The 27,036-nt window shown below is 35.2% G+C and overlaps 5 protein-coding genes across 11 annotated transcripts; all 5 read right to left on the bottom strand.

The window, feature by feature from the left end:
• Nucleotides 1–1,666: 1,666 nt before the first annotated feature.
• Nucleotides 1,667–3,048, bottom strand: LOC105969021 (Peroxidase superfamily protein). The gene has a single exon (XM_012993745.2). It carries the CDS (start codon nt 2,898–2,900, stop codon nt 1,890–1,892), a length of 1,011 nt encoding a protein of 336 aa, XP_012849199.2. The 5' UTR covers nt 2,901–3,048; the 3' UTR covers nt 1,667–1,889.
• Nucleotides 3,049–3,727: 679 nt separating this feature from the next.
• On the bottom strand, nt 3,728–8,917 carry LOC105969010 (sulfatase and phosphatidylinositolglycan class N domain-containing protein). Of its 2 annotated transcripts, XM_012993732.2 has the most exons (18): nt 8,519–8,917; nt 8,221–8,412; nt 7,993–8,148; nt 7,600–7,893; nt 7,249–7,472; nt 7,079–7,153; nt 6,894–6,960; nt 6,363–6,688; nt 6,042–6,275; nt 5,753–5,940; nt 5,349–5,487; nt 5,156–5,264; nt 4,974–5,076; nt 4,673–4,862; nt 4,459–4,557; nt 4,285–4,343; nt 4,081–4,186; nt 3,728–3,997 (listed from the first exon to the last, which is right to left on the bottom strand). In XM_012993732.2, exons 1-18 carry the CDS (start codon nt 8,766–8,768, stop codon nt 3,833–3,835), a joined length of 2,976 nt encoding a protein of 991 aa, XP_012849186.2. In that variant the 5' UTR covers nt 8,769–8,917; the 3' UTR covers nt 3,728–3,832. The 2 variants fall into 2 exon arrangements, with proteins under 2 accessions (XP_012849186.2, XP_088677602.1); XM_088821476.1 differs by having other exon boundaries at nt 7,600–8,148; nt 8,519–8,915.
• Nucleotides 8,918–11,308: 2,391 nt separating this feature from the next.
• LOC105969030 (uncharacterized) lies at nt 11,309–13,912 on the bottom strand. 2 transcript variants are annotated; one of them, XM_012993755.2, is made up of 10 exons: nt 13,813–13,912; nt 13,482–13,610; nt 13,210–13,368; nt 13,067–13,126; nt 12,802–12,897; nt 12,350–12,436; nt 12,067–12,210; nt 11,821–11,928; nt 11,592–11,643; nt 11,309–11,502 (listed from the first exon to the last, which is right to left on the bottom strand). In XM_012993755.2, the coding sequence occupies exons 2-10, from the start codon at nt 13,578–13,580 to the stop codon at nt 11,468–11,470; spliced, it is 840 nt and encodes a 279-aa protein (XP_012849209.1). In that variant the 5' UTR covers nt 13,581–13,610; nt 13,813–13,912; the 3' UTR covers nt 11,309–11,467. The 2 variants fall into 2 exon arrangements, with proteins under 2 accessions (XP_012849209.1, XP_088677601.1); XM_088821475.1 differs by having other exon boundaries at nt 12,350–12,460; nt 13,813–13,854.
• Nucleotides 13,913–15,282: 1,370 nt separating this feature from the next.
• CSLC04 (Cellulose-synthase-like C4) lies at nt 15,283–18,870 on the bottom strand. The gene is made up of 4 exons (XM_012993768.2): nt 17,837–18,870; nt 17,447–17,755; nt 16,796–17,200; nt 15,283–16,288 (listed from the first exon to the last, which is right to left on the bottom strand). The coding sequence occupies exons 1-4, from the start codon at nt 18,464–18,466 to the stop codon at nt 15,614–15,616; spliced, it is 2,019 nt and encodes a 672-aa protein (XP_012849222.2). The 5' UTR covers nt 18,467–18,870; the 3' UTR covers nt 15,283–15,613.
• Nucleotides 18,871–23,480: 4,610 nt separating this feature from the next.
• Nucleotides 23,481–24,869, bottom strand: LOC105969051 (uncharacterized). Of its 5 annotated transcripts, none has more exons than XM_088821471.1 (2): nt 24,736–24,869; nt 23,481–24,098 (listed from the first exon to the last, which is right to left on the bottom strand). In XM_088821471.1, the coding sequence occupies exon 2, from the start codon at nt 24,067–24,069 to the stop codon at nt 23,656–23,658; it is 414 nt and encodes a 137-aa protein (XP_088677597.1). In that variant the 5' UTR covers nt 24,070–24,098; nt 24,736–24,869; the 3' UTR covers nt 23,481–23,655. The 5 variants fall into 5 exon arrangements, with proteins under 5 accessions (XP_088677597.1, XP_088677598.1, XP_088677596.1 ...); XM_088821472.1 differs by having other exon boundaries at nt 23,481–24,107; nt 24,736–24,856; XM_088821470.1 differs by having other exon boundaries at nt 23,481–24,167; nt 24,736–24,851.
• Between the last annotated feature and the right edge of the window lie 2,167 nt (nt 24,870–27,036).

Here is a 27,036-nt window from a genome sequence, read left to right as displayed (position 1 = left end):
TTTCACGATCAAAATCACCAAAAACTGTATACTATAGTATACAGATTTTGGATAAAATTAGTGGAACTTCCAAAAAACTTTTTCACGAGGAGTTTTTGGTAATTTTGATCGTGAAATTTTTTTTTGGACGTTCCACCAATTGTACACAAAATCTGTGTAGCGTACAGTTTTAGGTGATTTTGATCGTGAAAAAAGTTTTTTTGGCGTTCCACCAATTTATCCAAAATATGTGTACTATAAGTATACAGTTTTTTGTGATCTTAAACGTGAAAAAACGTTTTGGACGTTCCACCAATTTTACCCAAAATTTGTGTACTATATAATATAAAGTTTTTTGGGATTTTGATCGTGAAATAGTTTTTTGGATGTTTCACCAATTTTATCCAAAATATGTGTACTGCAGTATACAGTTTTTGGTGATTTTGATCGAGAAATAGTTTTTTGTACGTTGCACAAATTTTAACGAACATCTATGTATTATTGTATATATTTTTTGGTGATTTTGATCGTGAAATAGTTTTTTACCACACTAAAATCTGTGTACTAAATAGTATTCAGATTTTGATCGTGAAATAGTATGTGTTTTCGCTCATGAACCGCATCAGATTTTGGTTATCTGACTTCGTTTCGACTCATAAAAATCAAATTTTGTTATTTTAGAACTGTTTCAAAAAATTCATATCAATTAATAGAACCATCATATGATGATTCTGTCAGTTGGGTTGTTTCAAGGGAATTCAATGCAGTGATATAGCGAGAGGAGAGAGAATAAGAAGATTAGATTTCATGGTTGGAAAGGAGAGGCAGCGTGCATAAATAGTTGCTCTAATTCTATAACTTTCTTGGATGGATTGAAGTGGATTTTTGAAGTATGGGCCTAGTAATGGGCCAGCATACATAGCCCATGGGTTGATGCTTACATATTCTAAATAGTGTGGGCCTGATAATGTAGAAGGTGACCAAATACAGCTGTTTAAATTGTTGTGAACCCATTTTTGGATGCTGAAAAATACAGCCAATGTACTGAACAAATCGAATTATACGAAACAATATTTGGATGCTTTTGTAATGATTTAACCCATTTTTTGTCACACATTTAATGGCTATACGCGTAAAAGGTGTCGATTAATTATTGTCAATGAGTTGGCAATCTAGGAGTACTTTAATATTACTAAGAATGATATTAATTACTGAGAAGTGAGAACTCTAAGTCTCAAACCATGCAATTAATACAACGTGCAAATGTGTGTGATTAGCAAAACTAATAACAACATCCAAGAAATTAATTAGCCAAAATTCATTTTCTTGAATGGTCAAAAAGCATCAAGACCCGATAATCCAGGAAGCAGCAGCCTCACTTAACCCGCAATTTATCAGTTCATTTCTCCACATATAAACAACTCCATCGGGAAGAAGAAAAAAAATGAATAAATAATGGTTACTCAATGAATTAATACACTAGTTGGTACCAACAAAATTCCGTTAATTTAGCGAAATATTAAATTATTTAATTAATAATTTAATACATTTTTATCGAGTATCGACAGAAATTATTATTTAAACAATGTTATTTATTCATCTAATCAATTACTACATAGTACATATATATTATTAATTTATGATAATTGATAAACAATAGCACAAGTGAAAGCACCACTCCCCAACATTGCAAATATCAAGTATATGAACCTCATGAATATCATCATCTTAATTAATTTCTTGAAACGATTCCGTATACATACACACAACATAAACTTATATATATCTCAACTTCCCACAACACATGAGTAAATTATACCACACTAATTCAATTTGTAAGAAAAAAAAAATATATAGTATTGAAACAACACAAATTAAACAAAACAGCAGCTGTAAATTATATAATTTATTCAATTGTTGTTAAAGGAATCACACCTTCGCCTAATCTCGCCGTTCTTTCCTGTCTTGATGCCGTAAACACTCAGCTTCTCCATTGCTCTAACGAATGCCTGAAAAAATGCGTCCTGATTCGTCGAATACAGCTCGACAAATCCCCTTGTTCTTTGATCGGAGCTCAATGTGTGGTCCGACGACAAAAGCCCTAATCCTTTTCGAATGTTGTTGTAGTACATGTTGTCGAATTTATTCGGAGTCATTATATCGTTGAACACCGATAACGTTGGGTTTTTCGTGTAATCGGCACACGCGCTTCTCAACGATTTGGCGAATTCGGGATAGTATGCCGGGTCGGATTGTAGTGTCCTGCTGTAATTGTATAAAATGGAGCTGAATTCCTTGCAGTGTGAGAATCCGATTGTGTGGGCCCCGGTTAAAGCCACCATTTCCTGAACGGAGAATCCTTTGGTGTTGAAGATTCGAATCATCTGATCCATCGGCATTGTAGGGCGTGGGAGATTGCCTTCCACATCGGAGGCGCGTGAAATTAGGGCATCTTTTCTGCCCAATTTGACGGTGTAGTACGGGCCGCCCATCATGACGACGAGATTGCGGGTGGCGACGGCGAGGATGTCGGCGCAGGAAACTACGCCGGGGCAGGTGAGCTCGAGGTCGGTCTTAGCGCGGACGACGACGTCGAATCCGTCGCCGGGGAGGGAGAGGTTGATGTCGGCGTCGCGCTCGGCCTTGCTGAAGTGAGTGGAGGAGATGAGGACGGAGGCGTCGCAGCCGCCGACGAAGCAATCGTGGAAGAAGAGGCGGAGGGCGGCGGCGGCGGTTGTTGGGGAGGAGATCTGCTTGTTGGTGGTGACGTCCTGCACGATCTGCTCGAATCTAGGGCAGGATTTGGTGTAGTAGGTGGTGGTGAGGAGCGGCGGCTGACGGCGCTGGGAGCTGTGTACGGTTGGGCTGAAAAAGAAGAATGCGGAAAGTAGTGCGAGTAGAAGCAGCGGCGGCGAAGCCATTAATACTAAATAGTTACCTTTTTTATTTTCTCTCTCTTAATTGTGATAACAGAGAGTTAAAAACTTTCTCTCTCTAACTGGATTTAGGAAGAGACTGAAGAGAGAGAAAGAGGATTTTAGTAGTGTCCAGTGGATGTTTAGCTAGCCTAGTGTTAAAAGAAAAGATGGGGACACACACTCGCTGTATTAAAATTCCGTAGGCGTGTGTAGGATACGCGCCACACTCTTATCCACCAATCACGGGTAGTGTGTGCTGGATGTGGGGTCCACTTGCTTTTGTGAGCAGTGTGTACGTGGCGAGTCGGTGGCTTTCATATTATTATTATTATTATGGCTGGATAAAAAGTTGATTATTTTTTTTAAACAAATAATTAAGTAATATACAAATAATAAATATTAGAAAAATCTGTAAATAAAAATAAATAAATGGAGGTGAGTGAAACTCCAAGTGGGTTGACACTGTATTGGGATTCAGAAAAATGAGAATTTAGGGATGTGTGAGAAAGGTCAAAATCGTAATTAAGAGATGAGAAACAAAATGTTTAACCTTGTCTTCTGCCCTCATCACATGGTGTATCATGCTCTAATAAAGCTCTGTTTTCCTAAACAAATACTCCTATATTATATTTAAATAAATAAATAAATAAAAAGTATCATGTAGCATTGCCCCCCAACCATTATTATTATTCCTTCAACTTTATAATTTATATATTAATTATTTAATATACTTTATCTTGTATTCTTTTACATACATATTTATTTGTATCTGTTTTTTGGATTTAAGAGTGGAGAATGCAGTAACTGTAAATAAGAAATGGCTGTAAAACTGATAATAAACAAAATTTCCCTCCACAATTAAAAAAAAATGGCGCCAATATTTGAAAATCAGAGTAACAAGTTGGAGTTTTAAAAAAAGGAATAATAATTAAAAATCACATATCTTTGTGGGAAAGGCGCTTAGAGGATCTAGTTTGGATGTCATTGGTGTAAACACTGGTGAGAGCAAAAAGCAATAGAACAAACACAACTTGTGCACTCATTATTCCGAAATGGCTTATGCTGTTTCCTATCTCCATCCAGCTTCCCGTATTTTGCACCTGTCAAACAAATACAAACATTTAGTCGAACATTTTACGATGAAAATGAGTCGGGGCTCGATAAAGAAATCGAGAGACGGTACCAGGAAGAAGAAGTGAACTGTCATGACATCGGAACATATTATGACAAGAAAATAGCATCCCAGTAGCGGAACTCTGATCAATTTGGTAATTGCAGTAAACGTGCATCTGCATTTCGTTTTTTAAATCGGTGGAGTTTTTAGCTGAGGCGAAAAACTGAAAGCAAACTGAACTAATCGATATGAAGCAATAATAGATATACTTACATGACAAGCAAAAATGGTATCAGTAACTTGAAAATAAGAAGGGCTGCCATCAGAAATGGCTGCAGCAAATACCAAATAATCTCGAGTTAGTACCAAACAGCTGAGATAACATAGACTTGCAAAATTTTGTGATGAATCGATAAATAAAAGATTAGAATCTTTTTTTGTACTCACACTGAAGATTGTGATGAATCGATAAACAGAAGATATCTCGAAACTCGCGATACTTGCAAAGTTACCAGTTCCAAAGAATGCAATGTTGAAGAAGACCATCTGCAAGCAGAACAATATTTGAAATGCGTGAAACGGGTTTTTGTGAACCGTGATTATTTAAAAGTTCAGAGTGAAGTCAAATTTTTTTTTGTGAATTATCTATTTTTTTACTCACAAATGCTAGTGGAATTCGCATATCGGATAACTGTAAGTATCTATCGCCGGATGTCAAAACGAGGTTATCCTCCGTAGGCTTGATAGAAGTTGACGATTTGTTCGTCTTACTTATAGAGAGATGAACATTTTCGAAAAGCATCCATGCCATAAGTGCAAGAGCAAGAGCACCGTAGAATACAGCTTCGTACCTGCATGTGTTTCACAATACAGTAAGATCACCAGAATGCCAATACAAAATCTCCTAATCCGTAAAACTATTTATTCTGTCCCAAGTTATAAAGTTAGGTAATGTGAAGTACCCTATGGACAGCAATAGGAACGCAGGGGCGAAACCGAGATATATAGAAGTAAGTCTAGATAAGACAGCAGCAGGTGAAAAGAGCGGGAGAACCATAGATACGCCTATAAAAGAAACAACAACGACAAAAATTGAGAAAAAGATGCCGAATGCAAATAAATTAGAGTAAAGAGGCATTAGTACCAGCAATTGACCAATTTATCAGTTGGTGTAGCGCAAGCAATTCTTGCTTTTCTGCTCTATGAGATGTTGACACGGACACCATAATCGAGGAAAAAAACACCAGCAAGACCTATTATATTGAAGTAAAAGTTTCAAATTAAATATCTAGCAAAAATAATTACTTTAAGGAAAAATAGATGCATCACATGAATACCTGAAAGAGGAAAAGGACATTGGATTTTGAGTTCTTCATGTCATCAGTCAGACAAAATAAATATTTGCTCTCTCTGGCATACACATCCAGATATCTTGCTGCTACTCCAATTATAACAATCATGAATCCACTAAAAATTCTACAAAAGAACATAGCGATGAGTTATAAAAATCCTGTGTATTAGTCACTGTATCCAGAGGCATTACTTGAAAAATTAGCTTACTAATCGATATGTAACTGATATTTTTTCAGAAATAAACTGTTATTCCCACTAAGATCGCCAAAAATAATTCATTCAGATCACGGCTTATTGGTGAAGGCACTTTAGAAAATTGATCAATTGATCGGTCTGTGTTGGTTATTTGGGAAAAGGCAAAGAGCTTTATTTGAAATAAAAAACTTACACTAGTTTAGTATTATCTGGAATTTCCGCAGGCATCAAAGTAAAGACGGACAAAAACCAACATGCTAGCCATACAAAGACTGGTATTCCTGAGTCCCATGGTATTGAGCGAAGAAGATAAACAGTAGCAATAACTCCAACAAGCAAGAAACTCCAAGTATAGATCTTCCTATCCATGAAACTCTTCACCTGCATAAAGTAGAATAAGATAAGATAAATCGAGACAATATTCAAAGTGCTCAGAATGACCAAGATAGTTGAGGGATTAATATCAGAAATATGCTACATACCAGGATTTCGAGAATGACCACTGATATAATAAAACAGGCCAAAAATTTCACGAAGTAACTAATTTCTCTCCCAAGCATGTATCTCCACAATGCCTTTAAGAACTGATATTCACAGCAGATTTGGGCCCAAAGAAATATCGTCATAGCAAAATATGCATGATAGAGAGGAGGAGAATGTTCCACAAGCAGTATCATACACATTGATCCCATCAGGAGACATCCAGATAAGTATACCTGTAAAGGGAGAAAAAACTTTTAACTTAATGTACGGAAGCAGAAGAATCAAGAAGAGGTAGTTACTATCTCAATCAGTTTAACTACCTTCCAGGTGTTTGTCCTTGAATAAACTGACTGATCCTTTCTCAAAAAAGATTCAGGTAATGCAGTATAAGATTGCAACACATGGAGTATCAGATAGATCATCCATCCAAGATAGCCGAGAGAAATTACAGTCATCAGCATAAACCAATCATAAGTTTGAAAATAATGAAGCCCTTCTAGTGCCAAGCTTCGAAGATTTTCAGATAGCCTTTTTGCAGCCGCAGAGTCTCTAATGGATATTAGATGATCAATTTGATCCAATACCAAAGTATAATTGCCCAAGGGTTTAAAAGGCTTGAAATTTAATGAGCTTGACTGTTTTAAGTCTAATGAAATAGTCAAGAAAATTGTTGCAAAATTGATAATTCAATAACAAGTGGCCATAACGTTCAAATCGTCCAACGAAATTTCATGACTTAAGTTGGAGATTAAATAAAAAAGAATCTTATGTAAGAGCTTCTATTGAAGTGAAAAAGTTCCAAGCAAAAGTTAGGAATTAAAAACCAATTGGTGTCTCAGTATAAAGGATACGCGACTTCCGAAGAAATTGATTGAGAATTTGTTTTGTGTTAGCCAGCACAGCTTCAACTTCTTCTACCTGGTGGACACATTATTTCACCTCTTTAGTCCATTCAAAATCAGATGGAGTTCTGATTTGCAAAGACAAATCACATGGCTCAAACTTAAATGAAAAGAAACTACCATCGCCAACTCACCTCACTTAAATGAACATATTCAAGTGGCAAATTTCCAACCGAGTTAATAGGGCCTGGCAAACCTAGAAGAGTTGACTGTCAAAAGTTTCAAAGAAAAACGTTAAGTAGATGCATAGTGAATGAGAGTCATGTGAAAACTGAAAATCCTACTAGTCAATAAATTGTACAACCATCAAAGGTGCAATATCAGCTTGATTCACATCCAGTCTCTCTAAGTCATCAAGACCCCAATCGGATGGTGTAGGTGAGTCATGCACATGATCATCAACAAAACGAACAGTATTTTGATGATGATGATGGTTTTCAGAAGAAATTGGTAGAGGCTGTCGAACACCTGATCCCCAAGCTACAAGAGGAGTGTCAGTGTTTGTGGGATGCCCATCTCCATGGCTTCCTATCATGAAACGACACCTGTCAGCATGTTAACACCCCAAAATACATAGTATTTAAAGAATTTTGAGCAAAGCATTCGTACGGCTTCTAAGCGACAATATTTATGATTGAATGTTGGCATGCTCAACCTTTATCACTCATTCCGTGATCGGCTGTAAAAACATAAGCTGTCAAATTGTCCTTGAAGTAACTCTGAACAAGATTATAAACTCTTTCAGCAATATGGTCAACAACCTTAACGTTATTCAGATATTCGGGCGAATAGGGCCGATGAGCATGACCGTTTGAATCGCAACCGAGCAAATGCAGAAACACAACAAGATTATCTTGCTGAAGAAGGTGCTTCAATTTCGCATCTTCGTTAGACCTGTTCAAAAGACTCTGGAATTGGTCAAATGACCATTCATCCAAAAACGAAGCATCTGCATGCATACAAGATAAACAAAAAATATCACGAGAAGTCATATGTGTACTTCCATAAGAAATAAGAATCGAGCTCAGCGAAAAAAAAAGAAACAAACCAGTTGCAAAATCTTCGTATTCATGTGGATAAGAGTTCCAAGTGCTATGATGCAAGGCACCACAAAATATAGGAATGATATCTGGGCTGCCAAATGCAAATGTATGCCGGCTCCTATTAAACACCGAATCAAACTCCACTGGATTCGCTTTCCACCCTAAATTGAAACAGTATCCAGTAACTAAAATAGGAAATAAACAAGTAATGATCTACATGCAAAGTTAATTACCTTTAGTAACAGCACTAGGATCTTCATAAAAACCAGCAATAATAGCAACATGTCCAGGTCTAGATTCAGTAGGAGGGCGAGCATGCGACACTCCCCAACGACCACGCTCTTTAATCACACTCCTCAAAAACGGCGCCCTGTAATTCCCGTCTGAATCGGGCTCGAAAAACTTGTCTGCTCTTAAACCATCCGCTGCAATCGAAAAAAAAAAAACAATGTACTAGTTCGGTCATTTAATCAAACAGGTTACGTGCAATGCAACTTTACATTAAAAATAAAAAGAGCAATTGTTAGTTACCAACGAGGAGTACGAGGCGTTTAGCTGGGGCGGAAAAACGTGGTTGGACGGGTTCCATGCCGTGGACAATAGGGGTCTTGAAATAAATATCGAAAATGCTGAGCATGTAAACTGCGTGCAGTAATACTCCGAGAATCACTAGCCATTTTTCTCGTCTTTTTAGAAACTGAGTTCGAATTCTAAGAATGCTTGCCTCTGATGATGATCTGATGTTGTTTCTCGCCCCTAGTATACCGTCTCCTCCCCTCATTTTATTTCAAGATTGGATTTTTTGTTTTTTAATAGCGAAAATGGCTTCTGGATCTTGCTAATCAATTTCAATTTTCTTCACTTTGATGCGTTAATTTCCGGGTCTCGGGTCATCGGGTCTGGGTTCTGTTCAGAGTCCAGAACCGTTGATAGACACGGCCACGGGCCGGTTCCGGGCCGGTTCAAACCGGTTCACGGTTCACATTTTCCGGAACCGGAACCGGCCCGTAGTATGGGCGGTTCAGCGGGCCGGGTCGGCCCGCCGGTTCCGGGCCTATCCGAGCCGGTTCCGGGTCGGCCCGGAAATTTTGAATTTTTTTTTTTTTGAAATATTTTATGAATAAATAAATTAAAAGAAGTATTTTTAAATAGAAAAAGGAAAAGAAAATAAATAAAAAGACTTGAACTTAATTTTAAATTCAAAATTTTAAAGATTTCGAATTTAAAAAGATTTTTTGAAATATTTTATGAATAAGTAAATTAAAAGAAGTACTTTTAAATAGAAAAAGGAAATAAAATTGGGGGGAAAAAAATTGGGTTGTGGTGTGAGGGTATTTATAGGAAAAATTGGGGGGAAAAAATTCAAAAAAAAGTAAATAACGGTCGGTTCACCCGGGCCGGTTCACTAGCCGTTATTTGCTTTGTTTTTTTTTTTTTTTTTTTAAATCCGGGTGAACCGCCGGGCCGGCCCGACGGTTCACGGTTCACCATTTTTCAGAACCGGGCCCGTCCCAGGTAGGACGGGCCGGTTCGGGCCGGTTTCGGGCCCAAAACCGGCCCATGGCCGTGTCTAACCGTTGAGCAATGCTGCGAAATTGTCTTAACCCTTAAAAATAAAAATAAATATGATAGAATAAAATTGTTATTTGATACTAGTATGTTTCATTTACCATTAATTTTAGAGTAAAAAACAGTTTGCCCCCTAAACAAATGGCCGTTTTGCACAAAACTTTGCCCCCCAAACAAAAAAAATTTGCATGTTCTTACCTAAACTTCGGTTTTTGTTGCACGATGCCTCAAAATTGGAATTTTCCAGCCATTTTGACCGGAATCTTACGCACGTGCTTTTCACGTGAGTTTTAAAGGGGCAAAAGAGTCTATTCACTTACATTCTTCATACGTTAAAAAAAAAAAAAAAAAAAAAAAAAAGACGGTTGGAAAATGTGCAATTGGAGACAGAACATGTCAACACATTCGACGAGCTGGAGGAGGAAGTGCTCTCCGCCGTCAGATCCAGATTCCACACCGTCTACACGATCGGCCCCCTCCAGCTTCTCGAGAAGGAGATTTACGGCGGCGGCGACGACGCCATCGGATCGAATCTGTGGAAGGAAGACATGGAGTGTTTGGAGTGGCTGGATAAGAAGCAAAACGACGCCGTTCTGTACATCAATTTCGCAGCATTACGCCGTTATCGGCGGGGCAAATGGTTGATTTCGCGTGGAGTTTGGCTCTTTTGCCCCTTTAAAACTCACGTGAAAAGCACGTGCGTAAGATTCCGGTCAAAATGGCTGGAAAATTCCAATTTTGAGGCACCGTGCAACAAAAACCGAAGTTTAAATAAGAACGTGCAAATTTTTTTTGTTTGGGGGGCAAAGTGCAAAATGGCCATTTGTTTAGGGGGTAAACTGTTTTTTACTCTTAATTTTAATTATAAGCAAAACTGTTTAAAAAAAGTGATGTTGTTTGATTTTGGAACCAAATGAATTTATCAAGAATTCGGACACTAGCCAATTTCTACTTGAGGCGGTCCAGTCGAAACAAATGTTCTACTTGCACACAAATCCCATTTGTCCGATAAAACTCTCTCGAATTTTGATATGAAAAGCTCACCTTAATACTTTGATTTTGACCGTCTATGTGAGGTGCTTAAACCTCTTCGCCTCACCTATCAACCATAATTATCTTCTGATCTCTCTATCCTCTTTCGCCTTACCATCGTCTACTTCCGGCAACATCTCAGCTGACCGTGATGTGGATGTGCCACTATTGGTAATCCTGTTTAGATGACGTTTTACTTTTCTCATCTATATATTCCAAACTACCAAGAGAGGGATGAGAGAGAAGACACGCGCAAATTTGATTTTTGTTTGTTCTTTCAATTCTACGGGAAATGCGAGAGAGTTCGTATTTGGTGAGAGTGAGATTGGGGCGAGGATGAGTCCGAGTTAGTGAGTTTCAGTCAAATCTGATGTGATCGAGAGCTTGTGTGTGTGCTAATCATCCCCAAATTTTTACTTCAAGAAATAATTATGTACTTAATATCCAAGTTAAGAGACAAACCCAAGGTTCTAGAGGTTTGGAGTTCAATAAACCCAATTTCTAAAAGCTAATCCTAGATTTAAAGTGTTATTTCTTTAATTATATAAAAAATGCCATTTCTTTTTTCATATTTGAACAGGCTATTTTTTTTCTATTACTAATATCATTTTTTTTCTATATTGTTTAATTTATGATTCCAAGTTCCAACTCTCACTTTTAAGAAATGTTAATGAACTTAATCAAACCACACATATATACAAGAGGATCCAATCCAACACATAAGAGCCAAGTACCTTAATTATATTTGTCACAAGAACATAACTTACAAATCCAATTTCTCGACACCGTCGGTACAACACATACACCGATAATTTATCTACATTTTATAATTTGTTTATGCAACAGCCAAGCAGAATCAAATATCCGCATCTGCTAGAATCAGATATTTTCGCCATCCACTTGAACGTCACCACCTGCAAAAGCATTGCACCAAGTGAGGATTTATTAAAAAAAATATGTACTATATTATATGAAAAGGGAAGAATATCAAGAATGGGATTACATTTTAGATGTACTCCTAGGTTTGCTTGGGCATCGGCTTCAGTGTTTTCATCCTGGCAACGACATAAGAAGAAGGGGCATGCCGATAAAATAGTATAGGAAAAAGAAACACAAATTAGATTTTTTACACATTCAAAATATATAAAAATTCAAAAGAAAAAGTACTATTTTCTACCTCCTAAGATGAATTAAATGCTTTTTTATCGAAAAGATTACACATTTTAACTTACTCTTGGAATATGGCATATCTCAAACGAGGAAAACTTCCCCATGAACTCTTTAGCCACCTTACACAAGTCCGTCATATTCTGGGTTTTAGTTCTCCATTTACCCTCAACCTGCCAACGAGATAAGTATTCAGTATATATAGCATTTAGTATATCAAGTTTTCGTTTTCTTTTTCTATTCTTCATTTGTGTCGGTATAAGGAGATACAGAGTAGATAAATGAACTGAAAGAATGCAGATATATAATACCTGCATGCAAACGAGTTTAGAGTCTCCTTTAACACATATATCTCTGAACCCTTTCTGAAGAGCATATCTTAACCCCAAAATGATACCTCGATATTCAGCAACGTTATTAGTCGCAATACCCACACCTTCCCGCAATCGATACACCTAGCCGAATTTAAAGTGAAAAATAAAACTGTCAGGTGGTGTAAGAAGTTATTTGCCAAATAACGAAATTACTCTTGGATAAAGAGGTAACGAGCATAAAGTAAAAGAAAAGAATCACACGAAATAAAGTTCAGAGCACCATTGTTCCTGCCCTCAACACAGCCCCTGCACCAGCTTGTCCAGGGTTGCCCTTTGAAGCACCATCAAACTCGACAGTACACGTACACTGTACATGAAATGGGAAGTCAAGCTGTGAAATATGCATGGAACCACCTTAAATTATATGTCCACGAATCTATAAACAAGTAAAAATAACAAGGACAAAGCCTGAAGTATGAACTTGAGACAGCATATGTTCGGTGGTGAATATACCAGAAGCTGAGTATAAAGTGGTGAATTAATGGATGTCTAAAGAATTTTATTGTCCTGTTAGTTAGTCACCAAAATGATCGCAAAACTAAGAACTGAAAGCACGTATTTGATACACGAGATAAACATTAGTCATTAGTGGGCATATTGTGGAATCTTTTTACATTGGCACTCAGCCATATTACACTACAAAATATTATTCACATGTGATAAGAAGCTTACGCAGTAAGACGAAATTGGAGAAACTTGGAGGAAATTATCTAACTTAGCAATCTTTAACTGAGGATTTACTGGAAAAGAAGCCGATCCAATAACATCCTGAGAAGAATAGAGAAAACCCAAGTTAAAATTAGACAACAATCGTACCCGACAAATGAAAAAGAAATAGAAGTGAAGAATCAGTAGACAATTTTATATTGCAGCAGACTAATAGTTGCATAATTACTTCAATGCCACATCCAACTCGGAGCAAGTATTCATAGATTACCTGTGGCCTCTTCTCTGAATGATTCTTGCTTGCTGATTTATCTTTAGAAGAATTTGGTTCCTGCACAAAACAAACTTTGTCAATGAAGAATATATAATATTCTTCATGGAAAAAGATAAGATTTAAACATCGACAAATCATACCCGAAAAGGGCAAGTGATAAGTTGGCCGAAAAGATCATCTTGCACATCGCTGGCATCAATACAATAAATAGCGTTTGTCAGTCCGTGCGATGACAGATAGTCCTCGGCTTCTTTCGACAAGCCGTAACCTTTAAAGACACTTACAGAAGTATCTATAACCTACATCGAAAAATGTATACAGCAATAAATATTTTTTTACCATGCTCAAAAAAAATTGATGAGCTCAGGAAAGATAGATTATATATACAGAATTAAAAATAAGAGAAAATTACAGAAGATCGAAGAACAGATTGAAGATCGTTTATGTTTTTATAAACTCCAACTGAATCCCCTTTTCGTACAACATAAAAAGCATCCTTTTCATCACCCATTTTAATTAATCCTTGCTTCTGAACTTCAACCTGAAACATTACAAGCGAATCCCATAATTCAGCTGCAACTACTGTAAAATGCTTAAGAAGAGACAAGTAATTGGAAACCCTAATTAGCATTGAGATTAAAATCAAACACCGGAAAATTAACTTTGTATAATTCAAACACTTCGGGTATTGAAATTGCGATAAACTAAAACGAGAAGAGGATGAACAGTGGAGAATTATGTACCTTTGATCCACCGGAATCAGCACTCCAGCTGCGTGAAGAGTGAAACTGCGGAAAAATGATTTGATTTGACAGAAAAGGAAAGAAAGTGGTCGGATATTTGTATGGGCCTCTTGGCGGGAATGTAGAAACAGATACGGGCTTCACAAAAAGCCCATCTTATATAATGACTGCAGCCCAATAATTTTATTTTTCAATTCAATTTATTAAACTAAATTATTATATATTTTTTTTCGAGAAGAAACTAAATTATTATTAGGGTAAATTACAACCACCCCTAAGGTATGATCAATTTACGAAAAAACTCCTCTTGTTTCGATAATTACATCTATCCCCTTCAACTATGATTTTTTTCCTACACCTCCACCCTTATGGTGTCAAATTCAACATAATCATCTAGATTCCTTGGAATGTGCTATAGTTTGTACTCGTTTTGTTAAAAATACATTTTCTGATGCACCACAATATGATATATACAAGCCAAAAAACACATATTATGATCATCTTGCTTCAGAATGTAGAGTTTGAATGGGATAAAACGGGTACAAAAGTGATAATATTCCATATAATCTCGAAGATTCCACTAAATTTGATAATTGAGGGGTGATTGTAATTACCTAAACAAGAGAGGAGTTTCATAATTTGACCATACCTCAGGGGTGGTTGTAATTTACCCTTATTATTATTTTCTTGTAAAAGATTTAACGTAAAAGTCATGAATTGACAATCAACTATTATCTTGTTTGATTTCTAAACTATGATTAATATGTACAATAGGGCGAATTACAATCACCTACCTAAGGTAATGTTAAATTACAAAAAAACCCCTTATGATTGGGTAATTACAAGCACTTCCTCAATTATGTATTATTTTACACGTCCATCCGCACTTACGGTGTAAAATTTATATATTGAATGAAGGTTTTTTTCGAAAGCAAATATATAATTGAGGAGGTAGTTGTAATTACACTAACAGAAGGAGTTTTCTCGTAATTCGACTTCACCTTAGGGATGGCCGTAATTTGCCCTAATTATTATAGTCAACAATTGGACTATCATAGGTTCAAAGTATGTACAATTCTCCATAATTGTAAATCATCCGAATATTTATTAAACTAACCAAATATCAAATAAAATTCTGATTTAAAAAAAAAACAATATATCAAATAAAATAAACCTATAACAATAGTATTTACTAAGACTTGAAAGTGGTCATTGTTGAATGCATTTCGACTATAAAAAGGAACTCGCATAATGTACATTGATTAAATATCGTTTTTGTGCGACAAGATCGGTTAAGAAATATATTGTAGGAGGAGACTGAATAAACACTGCTCACAATGCTTAAGCAACGAAAATCGAATTCGTACGCTCTTTCTACTCAATCAAGTATTGCAGTTACATGCATTTAGTCGACGAACGATAATCGTTAACAATACCCGAGTTCATGGCAAACATGAAATGATGAAAAAGTAATATAAAACCAGCTTTATTCAATACCAAATTAAAAAGAAAAAATAAAACTTATTTACATTCAGCAGTACTAGTATATAAATAATCTGAAAGAGTGTTTATACCTTGTAATAATTATACAATTAAAAGAATCAAATCTACTTTGCTAAACCCTCACTCTGTGATGAAAACCCGGTTCATAACAGAACCGGACAAATCAGTTTCTTCAAACTGTTATGTATGTAGTAGTAATAACAATCTTCAAAATCACATATAAATCGAATTTCAAGAAAATATATATATCACCACCACCACTAAATTATAATAAATAAAAAATTAAAAAAAAAAAAAATCAGCTGACTTGCTCCCCAATCAAATCCAATCCCACCACCAAAAAAGACAACCCCTGAAACAGCAAGTAATAGAAATGAATCCCCTGCGCCGACAACAAACTCCTCGCCGCCGCCGTCAGCAGCAGAAACGCCAGCGCTAGCTCACTCCTGTAAAGCCTGTTCTTCTTCTTCTTAGCCTTCATCGCCGGCGGCCCAACCACCGCCGCCGCCACCTTAACCTCATTCTGCTCATTGATCTTGCCGAGCATTTCCAGGCCGGATTCCGACAACCTCCTCTGAATCTTCTCTTCGTTGGCAGTCTTCGATTCTCTCTCGGCCAGGCTCACTAAATCCGATTCGGACGATCTTCCGGTTTTCTTCGTCACCACCCACTCGTAAGAACTCCCCAGCTGGAACAGCCCGGAAATCATGGCGTTGAACTTTGTCACAGACATCGTGTTTTCGAACAGCAGATACGGCATTAGAAACGGGAACGATTTCGGCGACGGGAGGATATTCACTATCGACATCACGATCGGCACGTAGCAGATAACCCATGCCGGTAATTCGGCTTCCGGTATGAACATCGTCAATGGCAGAATAATGCAGAACAGTGTGAACGAGTAAAATGGAAGTATGAGTTTCCTCAGAAGAAAGAACAGAAATATCAAATTCGCCTTCTTCCACGCTGATATCTGCATCAATTTATTCAACAAGTCAGAACACTTAGTGAAACTAACACTTAATGAAATTATATAGTTTTCAAGGGTTTGTAATGAAATTATGCACTTTTGAAGGGCTTATATAGAAATTGTATAGTTTTGAAGGGCTAATAGTGAAATTATATAGTTTTAAAGGGCTAATAGTGAATTATATACTTTTGAAGGGTTAATACTGAAATTACATAGTTTTAGTAGGGTTAATTGCATTTAGCACCACCTATTTAGTCTAATTGTTAAAAAAACCCACATATTATAAATATTAGCAAAACAGCCCCTATGATTCAATTTTATTAGCAAATTACCCCTAAAAACGCATCATTTAGGGGATCGTGTGCTAAAAAAATTGCATCGTAGAAGGGTTTTTGCTAATATTTCTAGCAATTCGATATACACAATGCTAATAGCAACAAACTCCAATTTTGAATGAGATTTAGTTTTTAGTACAAGAATATATATGCGAATCTAACAATATATATATACCTTGGAAGTTACGATTGCAGGGAGGCAAAGCCGGAATAGTTGCATTGGACCGGAATGCCAACGGTGCTGTTGTTTTTTATACGCTTCGTAAGATTCGGGCAATTCGCAGAGAACCTTAACATTGTTAAGGTAAATGAACTTCCACCCGTTCAAGTGGGCTCGGACAGCTATATCCATATCCTCGACGGTTGTCCTCTCGAGCCAGCCTCCGGAATCTTCCAAGGCCTTGATCCTCCACACGCCAGCTGTCCCGTTGAAACCGAAGAAGTTTAGGAAAAGCCCGTTCACTTGCTGCTCCACTTCAAAGTGGAAGCACAAATTGATGTTTTGAAGTCTTGTCAGTAAGTTTTCGTCTTTGTTCACAAACGACCACCGAGCCTGGACCAATCCTAACTCCGGATTTCCCTGGAAAATATAAGACATGCTTTATTAAAAAAAAATTAAAGGAAAAAGAAAGATTATTATTTTGGAGAAATTGCAGATTGCCCCCTAAAAGGTTTGGATCAAAGTCAACTTCGATATGAAAAGACAATATTACCCTTCGATTCGCATGTGCAGTTAAAACTTTTCGAAGTTCTCAGGGACAAGCGTGCAATATCCATATAGTTCAGGGGGCAAAATGTATTTTTTACCATAATTATTAGTTATTACCTTGAAATGGGGAATTGTAAGTTTGAGGAAATCGGGGTTGGGTGTGAAATCGGCGTCGAGAATAGCGACGAACTCGTAGTCTTTGACGTAGTCGCAAGACATGGCTGATTTAAGGTTGCCGGCTTTGTAACCGGTTCGGATGAACCGGTGCCTGTAAATAATGTTGACCCCTTTCTCTTTCCATGACGTCACCTCATCCCTGATCAGATGCTGCAACAACTCATCATCTGAATCGTCCAACACTTGTATTAGAAACCGATCTTTCGGCCAATCTAACTCACACGCCGCCGCTATCGATTGCTCATACACCTGCAAATCCATGAAATTCAGACAAGAAAAAAAAAAAAAACAAAGACAGCTTTTTTTATTCTTTTCTAAAAATATTATTACCTCTTTCTCGTTGCACATGGGAATCTGAACAAGAACCATGGGGAAAGAAGATCCATCTTCAATGTCATAATCTTGATCCTCTGCAATGGGTTTCAATCTCTTGAACTTAATCCAGAAGCATCCCAAACACTGGACGAATCTATCCAATGATTGGATCATGAAGAGTAGAATACAAAACTTAGAGAGAGAAACAATGACAGGGGCAATATAGTCAACTCTGAAGTTGAGCCAAGCCACGTAGCACCACTGCACAAGATTCTGAACCTCCACAGTTGGATTGATCAATTCCCACTCGTTGAAATAAGCGAAAACTTCGACCAACAGAGCGATGATCGAAACTGCGAGAAACGCTTTTATGAATATGTAGAGGCGCCCCTTGTATCTCGGGTCCTCCTCGTTCGGATCCGACGTGGCAATGCGCTTCTTCACCGACCCGAAAACTGTCGGCAGGTTGTTCGCCAGCCACGGAACGAATGCGAGGATTCTGTGGGCTTTTAGCAGTAGCAGCCATGTGAACTGCTTCGGGCTCGATCCCTTTTGCTTCTCTTCGAATCTTTTCGAATCTTTCATTTCTATTAGTGATATATTCTCTGGTTTCTCGAGTGTCACCACTACTGTGTTTGGCGCCATTGACGAACACTGGTAAAACGACGGCGTTTTTAGAAATTGGTTTTGAAACCTCAGAAATTTAAATTTTGGAAAGATGGGTTTTTTTTTTTTTTTTGTTTGATGAAGTGTCAGGCCATCATTTTCTTGGTTGTTGAAACGGAAATGGTGGTACTATATATTATGACATAATAATTTGTCTATATATATATGTATATGTATAGTTTGAGTTAAATCTGGATCTAAAACAGAAATAAAAAGAATGGCACAGACTCCAGAAAATTCAGTTGGAACTGGGTTTTAATCAATTTATCTCACAAGTCAACAAGAGAGAGAAAGAGAGGAGAGAGAGAGATTGAGAGAAAGGAAAGTACTGTCAGTGGTGAGGCAAATGGAAGGTTCAGGGTTTAATTTAAATTTAAAATAATATTTGGGCAAAGGTGAATCCTATGTAAATTAAATATTAAATTAATTAATTTGGGGGTTTAATCAAATCTTTAGATTTAATATTTAAGTCCCATGGTCAAATTAGTGTTGTGTGTTTTTCTTGATTTCCACTTTTTAATTTATTTATGATGATTTTTTCATGTGAAAAGCTAGCTCACAAGATTCACCACACGGAGTGTCGGTGTGGATTAATAGGTAATTAGTGACAACTAATTACAGCCAAATTAAAGATATTAATTAAACCCTCCCCCCACCTTGTTGTTCCTGTTCAGAAGCTTCGTGTCTTGTCTGGTGACCTGTATTCCGTGTAATAAAATATTATTTAATTATTATTTGTTTTTTTTAAATTATTTATATATTATTTGTTTTTGTCTAAAGGACGGTTGTTTTATGATTGGTAAAAGGGACCTCTCTCTCCATTCCCCACCTCCATTTTCTTGATTATCAAATCATAATCTGAGTTTGTTTTTTTCCAACTTAATTTTTTTTTTTGTCGTAATTAGATTTTTTTTTTAAATAGAAGAAGTGTTAAAAATACGATAATTATGGATTATGTGATTTAATTTAATCACGATCATTATATATAGATCCAAAAATGTGCCGACTCGATATTTGGAATCTTGAAAGTTGAAAGTAGAAAAATCGTAATCTTACAATTGATTTGACTTGTTAATAATCAAATTTGACTTGTTAATAATCAAATTTGAAATCCGATTTTATAATGTATTGTTATATACTAAACGATCTAATTAAGGATTTTAGACCGATTTGGTGTCCCACGTGGCAAGTTTGTAGTTAATCAGATTTGAATCAAAAGTATAATAACAATTAACAACAAATCATTAGAGTTTTTTAAGCAAATCGAGTTTTAGTTATTTAGTTACGAAGGGTAAGCAGTGGCTTTCAAGAGTTGTCATAATTCAATATGTAATAAAAGTGAAATTATGATCAACTCGAGTTCCTAATTAAAATGGAAAAGTATAAAATCCGAAATCCGAAATCCAAAATCCAATCAATATTTTCTCATGGGGCCAATTTTTGGGCATTGATTATTGGACAGCATTTTAAATAATTACTCCATATATGGTTACTTCTAATACTATTACTACCCAATATTTATTTGCCTTACTCGTTCGATCAGACTAAAGTTTTGTAGATGGTACACTCGATAAAAATATATCGTACGATCATGCACCGTTGATCTATACATAATAACACATACATTCATCGCGAATCACGCACAAAGGAACCGTAGCAAAATAGAGAATTGTCAAATGTAATAATAGTCATAATATAAGAAGAATACAAAAATATGTAATATAATGAGCTGGAATTAAGCAGCCATGATTATGAGTTCGGAGTTTCGATTGTAAGATCATCAATAATTTTTTTATTCTTCTTTCTACATGTGGCACGGTTGAGTTGATGCCAAATTGCAAAATACAGCTGCAACCTTTGTTTTTTTATTTTATTTTTATTTTATTTTTATTTTATATATTACACTACCGAAAAACAAGAAATAGAAAAAAAGATATATTATTAGATATTACTATATCTATATGAATTAATTTGGATGATATTAAAATTACATACAAGTGTGGGGGCAAAAAATACATTTGTAGACTTGAAAGGGTGTCTTTTGAGGAATGCCTAATGGCTCGTTCGTCTAATCTTACGTTTTGCCTAATTGCATCTCGTATACAAATTAAAAACACCTAATGGCTCGTTCGTCTAAGTTTACTTTAAACAACTAATAAACTGTTTTAAGAGTTGATACGTCTTAAATTTAGAATTAATTTTTAAAGTGTTTGGATAATAATCATATAAGTGGAGTAGAAGTACTTAAAAAAAAAATCTTTCGCAACTTGATTTTTTGAAATTTTAATATTTTTAAAAAAATTATAAAAAACGTTAAAAGAACTTATAAGCTCTGTTTAAGAGCTTGTAAGCCATAACCAAACTAACACCCTCCAAGTTTGACCCTTAATTATTTAATTAAATTACTTGTTCAATTTTGGCACCGTCCGCGCCATGATTGAGTCCACACAGAATATTCTTTGCATCACAAATTTATGTACTTAGATCAGAAAAAAACGTGTCGCAAATATCAGATTTAGATCCACTAATCTCACCACCAAATGGTCAACTATTGTTACGTGAATCAATTAAAATACAATTATGTATATTTTCTATTTAGACCGAATATAAATAATTATGCAACTTTGAATTTGACAATCAGTCCTCACAGTACAATAAATTCTTAGTTTTACCTTTAAAGTCAACAGAATCAGTTCCCACTTAGCTTAAAATAAAATTAGCAATCCGCTGTAAAGTTAATTAAACACGGTTTACATAGATACTTAAGACTAATTTCTTTTACAAATTAGTATTATTATTTTATGTGGCATCATTGACATCTTAATAGTAAATAAAACAACTAAATCTCAATAAAATTATGTACCAGTAATTTATTTTGGGTGACGCTACGTGTACATGCAACCGGCCCCATACTTGTAATTATATTTAGTGCACCTTAATAAGTCCAAACAATAGTTTTTTTATTTAAACTAAAAAATAATATATATTTGTTTATTTCTATTTTTAAGTAAGGTAAACAGTCATCGTCACTTATTAGTTTAGTATTACTACTAATTAAGTATTAACTGATAATGACACCCTAAACTATTTCTTTGCTGCCGCTCCACTTTTATTAATACCAATTTATACAAGAAATAAAGAAAACCAAAATTTGGAAAATATTAATAAATAAATAAATAAATAAATAGATAATTAATTAAGTAATTAATTAATTACTACAAATTAAAAAGCCTGAAAAACTGAACTATTACAGACTTCTGAAGGTCCAAATGAATTTAATATATTCTAACACTAGAGAAACCATTTACAATTTAAACTTATAAATAATAGATAAAAATAGATATATATTTTCTAACTAATAAAAATAATTTTCTAAAAATTAAAAACAGAAGCACAAAGGCTGGCGTAGTTATGGCGGCTAGATGGTGGTGCACCCCATCCACCAGCAGGACCCTCACCCATCCGATCCCACCACCTAATTACATATAAACCATATTTATTTATTTATTTATTTTATTTTTGAATTTTAATTACCAGCAAATACATGTGAATGATAGTTCACTTTCATAAACTCCCATGTGATGAGCAGCTACCCTGTTCTTGTCTGTATTACCATTGATTTAGTTTTATTTTTTAAATAATATTTAATTCATAAAACCTATATTAATTACATGAAAACTTTATTTGTAATTAATTGTTATTTTGGGGTAATTATGAGTAATATGGCTACAGAAAAGTACATAAGCAATTAATAACCACGTTGCTTTGGTTGATTAGTGGGAGCAGCACCTCATTTCAGCATCTTCTCCACATGCTACTGCTTTTATTCTTTTTTTTTTATTCAATTTATTTCACTTTCTTTTGATTATATTCCATGATACTAGTAAAATACCTCATTCATTCATTATTTCTCAATTAATTAAGAGTGATAAAGTATAAAATTGAGAAAAAAAAACTAATTAATTACTGCATTACTGAAAATCCAGAGTGACATATAATTTGGAAAAATAAGAAAATTCTTTAACACGAGAAGTGTTCGTCAATGAAGCCAAGGGGATGGAGTAATATTCACACAATTAGTGTCATTTGTTACACCTTATAGTATTTTGTTTTGTCGATAAACGTGAATATTCGAACTAGTCACACATGACACAACGTATAATCGCGTGAAGAATGAATACATACTCTCACTCTAACTTATTGTTATATCAATATAGCCAAAATATGATATAAAATACTTCTTCCATTTCAAATTAACTATCGTTTAATATCTTGACATATGTGTTAAAAAAAACAAAAAAATACAAATGTATTTTTTGAGGGGAAATTACATAACTTGACTAAAATACCATTCTAATTGCCTCTCTCCACTAAGAAGTACTATTACAGAGTAAAAAAAGCAAAATTGAAAAGGATAATTCAATACATTATCCGAAATTATAAAATGACGTGTCACAGACACACACACACACACACACACACACACACACACACACACATATATATATATATATATATATATATATATATATATATATATATATATATATATATATATATATATATATATATATATATATATATGAAAGAATAATTGTTATGAAGCATGGTGGGGCTGGATGTTGCATACAGTAATATAGAGAGATAGGGATTGGTAGGGAAGATCAAACTTACAATTTCTGTTACTGTCTATAATTTGCTACTGTAATAATAAATGGCCCAAACAACTAACACAAGTGGAACATCAAATATCAGGTATATTGGATAATACATAAATACATTATCATTTATTATGCAATTAAAAAAATATAATTCATTTGATCATAGATATATATGTATATTTGTTTTGGAGAATCCTGTAAAATTATAAAATTTCTTTTCGAGGGTACGAACCTGTATGGCAGGCAAACACGAACCGAATCAGTGTTTCCATCTCTTACACAAACGTACGAAGCACGAACTGAAGGCAAGCACGAACCGAAAATCGTGTATCTATGCGGCTGAGAACAATCAACTATACGATTTATAAAAGTTGGGCCCTCAATTGCAACAACAATACCACGAAAAATCAAATTAAAATCGCAGACACATTTTTTTCTTTCTTAGAACATATATCAAACAGTTTGCAAGCATCATCTATATGCTGCTAAATACCGCCGAATTAAGCATCAAAATTCAACATCTGACGTCTTGGGGTAACCATTGTACTCCAATTTCATGTTCAAACTAGCGCAAATAGCCCTAAATTTAAGCCTTAACGCATCAATCATATCGGAACCCGATTCTTTTTCGGGTTCGAGAATCGGGTAGCTGTGAAGCAATTCGTCCATCTGCTTGATTGTTTTCTGGATTCTGACAGAGATGAAATTTGGGTCAACCCGAGCCGCGGAATTCCAAACATCGACACAGCCTCTGTAAAACCCCAATTCCTCACCAATTTCGAATCCGGTTTTCAAGCCCACTTGCCGGCCCTCTTCCTTCCCCGAGATTAAACCATCGGCGTGACCCTCATCATAACCATCTTTGAAATGGGTTTCTTCTAACTTTAACGAGGATTCAAATATGTCTTCAATGCAATCCATGGCAAAAGATATCAGAGACGAATCGAATTCTGCATTACCTTCAACGAAAGCGCTTTTAGTTAACTGTGTCTGTATCACTTGTATCACGAGTCAGGATTCTGAACTAGAATTATTATTACAATTTTAATTTTTTTCTGTAAAAGAATTTATTAAAAATGAACAAATCAGAAACAGTGAGCAGATAATATATAGATATAGCACTAATACAAAACTAGTTCCACTAACTGAATTCACAGCCCACATTACATAGTATGAATGAGATTTACTGCCAACATAATAAAGAAGCTCAATATATGCCACAAGAATACATCCAATTAATTAGTATTTAATTTTTTTTCTGAAAGTGCATTAATTGGCATACAAACGAAAAAAATTGCATTAGTTGTATATTTAAAAAAAAAAAAAAAAGTAAAAATACATAAAATTGGCATACCTAACGAAAAAAGAAATTTGCAGTTTTATGAATCAAATAATAGAAACTTGGGTAGAATTTAATGGAACAAATATGCAATTGGAAATCATCTCCTAATTCACTTCATGGTTGAAAATTGGAATCATACGCATTGAATTGCAATAGAATAGTAAATAATTAATCACATCACATCAGCATAAATCATGAATAAACAGAGCTCACAAAACACCATTGAAAGAGATAGCGAGAGTGACCAGTTGTTTTGATGGCGGTGTATCGGTGGTGTTGACGACGGCGGAGGAGAAGTGGCGATGGGAATTGGGGAATTAGCTTTTAAATATTAAAAAGAAATATTGTCAGATAATAAATATATAAATAAATAAAAGAAATTTGAAAAACCAACTGCTTTAAATAAAGCCCCCAAATAGAGCGCGGGCCCAATGAGGCAATGTGGCCGCTCCAATGTTGGGCCTTGGCCCATGTTTTTATACAATTTATTTTCCTTTTTTTTCTTTTTCTTTTTTTTTTATAATTCAATTATAAGAGGTGAACAAATTAACTATGTTTAGTGTTGTATTAATTTCTGCAATTAATGTTGTTAGTCTTAATTGCATATAAATACTGTTTGTTTAATAATTATGCAGCTACTTTCATTGTGCTAGACTAGACTTCTTAGTGCGTCCAACTATTGATAATATCACGCACTTATTCAACTTGGGCTAAGACCAATAAATTATAAAACATATTGTTAACAAGAGCTTGTGATTTTAATTTAAATACTAGTTATAGGCAACAAAACTTGCAATTTCACATTATATTATCGGGACTATTAGTGAGAACCCCCTCTAACATTATTTTAATAAGGATGGATCTAGCTCCTTTTCCTTTATTAGTGAGAGACCCATCATTTTTTTATTCTCAAATTTACCCTCCAACTATTCTCTACCAATTATCCGCTAGTTTGATATATTTTTTTTATAATTTTATTTTAATTTTAATTTTCGATTTTTTTATTTATTTCTTCTTTAAAAAATAATAATAAAAATTAAATTTTCTTTTTTATTTTTTTAATATTTTTATTTAAATATTCTTTTACTATATATATTTTTTTTCGTTTTTCAGTTAACCAACTATATTTCAATAAAACAACTATTATTAAAAACAACTGTTATTAAAACAATTGGTATTAAAACAACTATACATTCCAACAACTATTTGTTAAAGTAACTATTTATTCAAAACAACTAAAAACTAATGAAAAACAACAATATTGTTTTGCGAAAACAACTATATTACAATACAAAAACAACTATATTGAATCAACTAGAAATAATTAAAACAACTATACGAAAACAACTATATTGAATCAACTATGATTTACATTCCTCCATCAATCCTTGTCGGGCCAAGGGATGGGGGCCCTGGGGGCGAGGGATTTCGCCTTTTGGTGCAACTATACGAAAACAACTATATTGAATCAACTAGAAATTATTAAAATCAACTAAAACAAAAGCAAAAAAAACACACTATAACTCCAACAAAAACGACTATTATCGATACCAACTACAACCGTAACGAAAACAACTATATCTTCTTGACTAACATGAACACAATTTCAACAAACTAACATACATTCTACAATTAATTGAACGATAATCAGCCTCCCAAACAATACCAAACATAACGGACGAAGCAGATCCGCTTATGTTAACGGCATTCGAGGTTACGGTTGAGCGTCGTCGGTTGCGATTCTCACATGAAAATGCAGCCCAAGTTTTCGTCATCCTCCTCGAGTTTGATCGATTCCATTACAACGGTGGTGGAGTGGTCTTCCGACGAGGATTGCAAGAATGCTTCCAAAAATTGAAGAAAAAAATAAATACCAGATCTGTTCATCCCTCAGAAGGGAAAGGGGAGGGACCGAAAAAGGCATCTGACCCGTCCTCGTTTTAGCGGCGGCGCCTTGTCGTTGTCGAGATATGGTGCCGCCTTTGTCCTCTCCTTCGCCCTCGCTTCCGCCGCGCCATCGGAATCCAATTCGAGAAAGAAGAGAAGGGGTTGGGATCTTCCTCGTCGTTGTTGAGATGTGATGCCGCCTTCGTCACCTTCACCGCCGCCGCTGATACTACCGATCGATTCCAGAAAAGAAGAGAAAAGATGAGGGGAGAGAAAAGATGAGGGGATTAGAGAACGGCGGTTTGTGATAAACGATGTGGCTAGGGTTTGTAAATATAAGATTTGGTAATTAGGGATAATATAGGTATAATATTTAATAATTGTAATAATATTAATTTAATTAAATAATTAAGGGGGTTCTCACTAATATTGTAAAAGGGTATAGATCCACCTTAATATAACCTAATTAATTGGGGGGTTTTCACTAATAATCCCTATATTATCTTATGCACATTACTTCCATAATAGCTAACTGTCCACTTTGTGGTTATGGAGATGCTACATCGAGTCATATATAATGCGTAACTTTTAAGTATTGATACAGTTAAATAACCATTTGCTAAGCACACATAACATGTATTTGTAAATATGCGCAGATC

Source organism: Erythranthe guttata, chromosome 8, assembly GCF_056151865.1.
Source record: "Erythranthe guttata isolate IM_541 chromosome 8, IM_541, whole genome shotgun sequence".
NCBI lineage: Eukaryota > Viridiplantae > Streptophyta > Magnoliopsida > Lamiales > Phrymaceae > Erythranthe > Erythranthe guttata.
Note: the sequence above shows the minus strand (reverse complement) of the source record. Positions and strands in the feature narration are given on the sequence as shown.

Excerpts from the sequence above, each read along its gene's own strand:
- LOC105969021 (XM_012993745.2), bottom strand. The coding sequence starts at position 2,900 with ATGGCTTCGCCGCCGCTGCTTCTACTCGCACTACTTTCCGCATTCTTC.
- LOC105969010 (XM_088821476.1), bottom strand. The coding sequence starts at position 8,768 with ATGAGGGGAGGAGACGGTATACTAGGGGCGAGAAACAACATCAGATCA. Across the intron at positions 8,413-8,518 it reads ACGCCTCGTACTCCTCGTTG|CGGATGGTTTAAGAGCAGAC; the intron begins GTAACTAACAAT and ends TTTCGATTGCAG. Across the intron at positions 5,265-5,348 it reads ATGTCCTTTTCCTCTTTCAG|GTCTTGCTGGTGTTTTTTTC; the intron begins GTATTCATGTGA and ends TCAATATAATAG.
- LOC105969030 (XM_088821475.1), bottom strand. The coding sequence starts at position 13,580 with ATGGGTGATGAAAAGGATGCTTTTTATGTTGTACGAAAAGGGGATTCA. Across the intron at positions 12,461-12,801 it reads CTCCAATTTCGTCTTACTGC|CTTGACTTCCCATTTCATGT; the intron begins GTAAGCTTCTTA and ends CATATTTCACAG. Across the intron at positions 11,644-11,820 it reads AGATATGCCATATTCCAAGA|GATGAAAACACTGAAGCCGA; the intron begins GTAAGTTAAAAT and ends TGTCGTTGCCAG.
- CSLC04 (XM_012993768.2), bottom strand. The coding sequence starts at position 18,466 with ATGGCGCCAAACACAGTAGTGGTGACACTCGAGAAACCAGAGAATATA. Across the intron at positions 17,756-17,836 it reads CCATGTGCAACGAGAAAGAG|GTGTATGAGCAATCGATAGC; the intron begins GTAATAATATTT and ends ATGGATTTGCAG. Across the intron at positions 17,201-17,446 it reads TTACAATTCCCCATTTCAAG|GGAAATCCGGAGTTAGGATT; the intron begins GTAATAACTAAT and ends TATATTTTCCAG.
- LOC105969051 (XM_088821471.1), bottom strand. The coding sequence starts at position 24,069 with ATGGATTGCATTGAAGACATATTTGAATCCTCGTTAAAGTTAGAAGAA.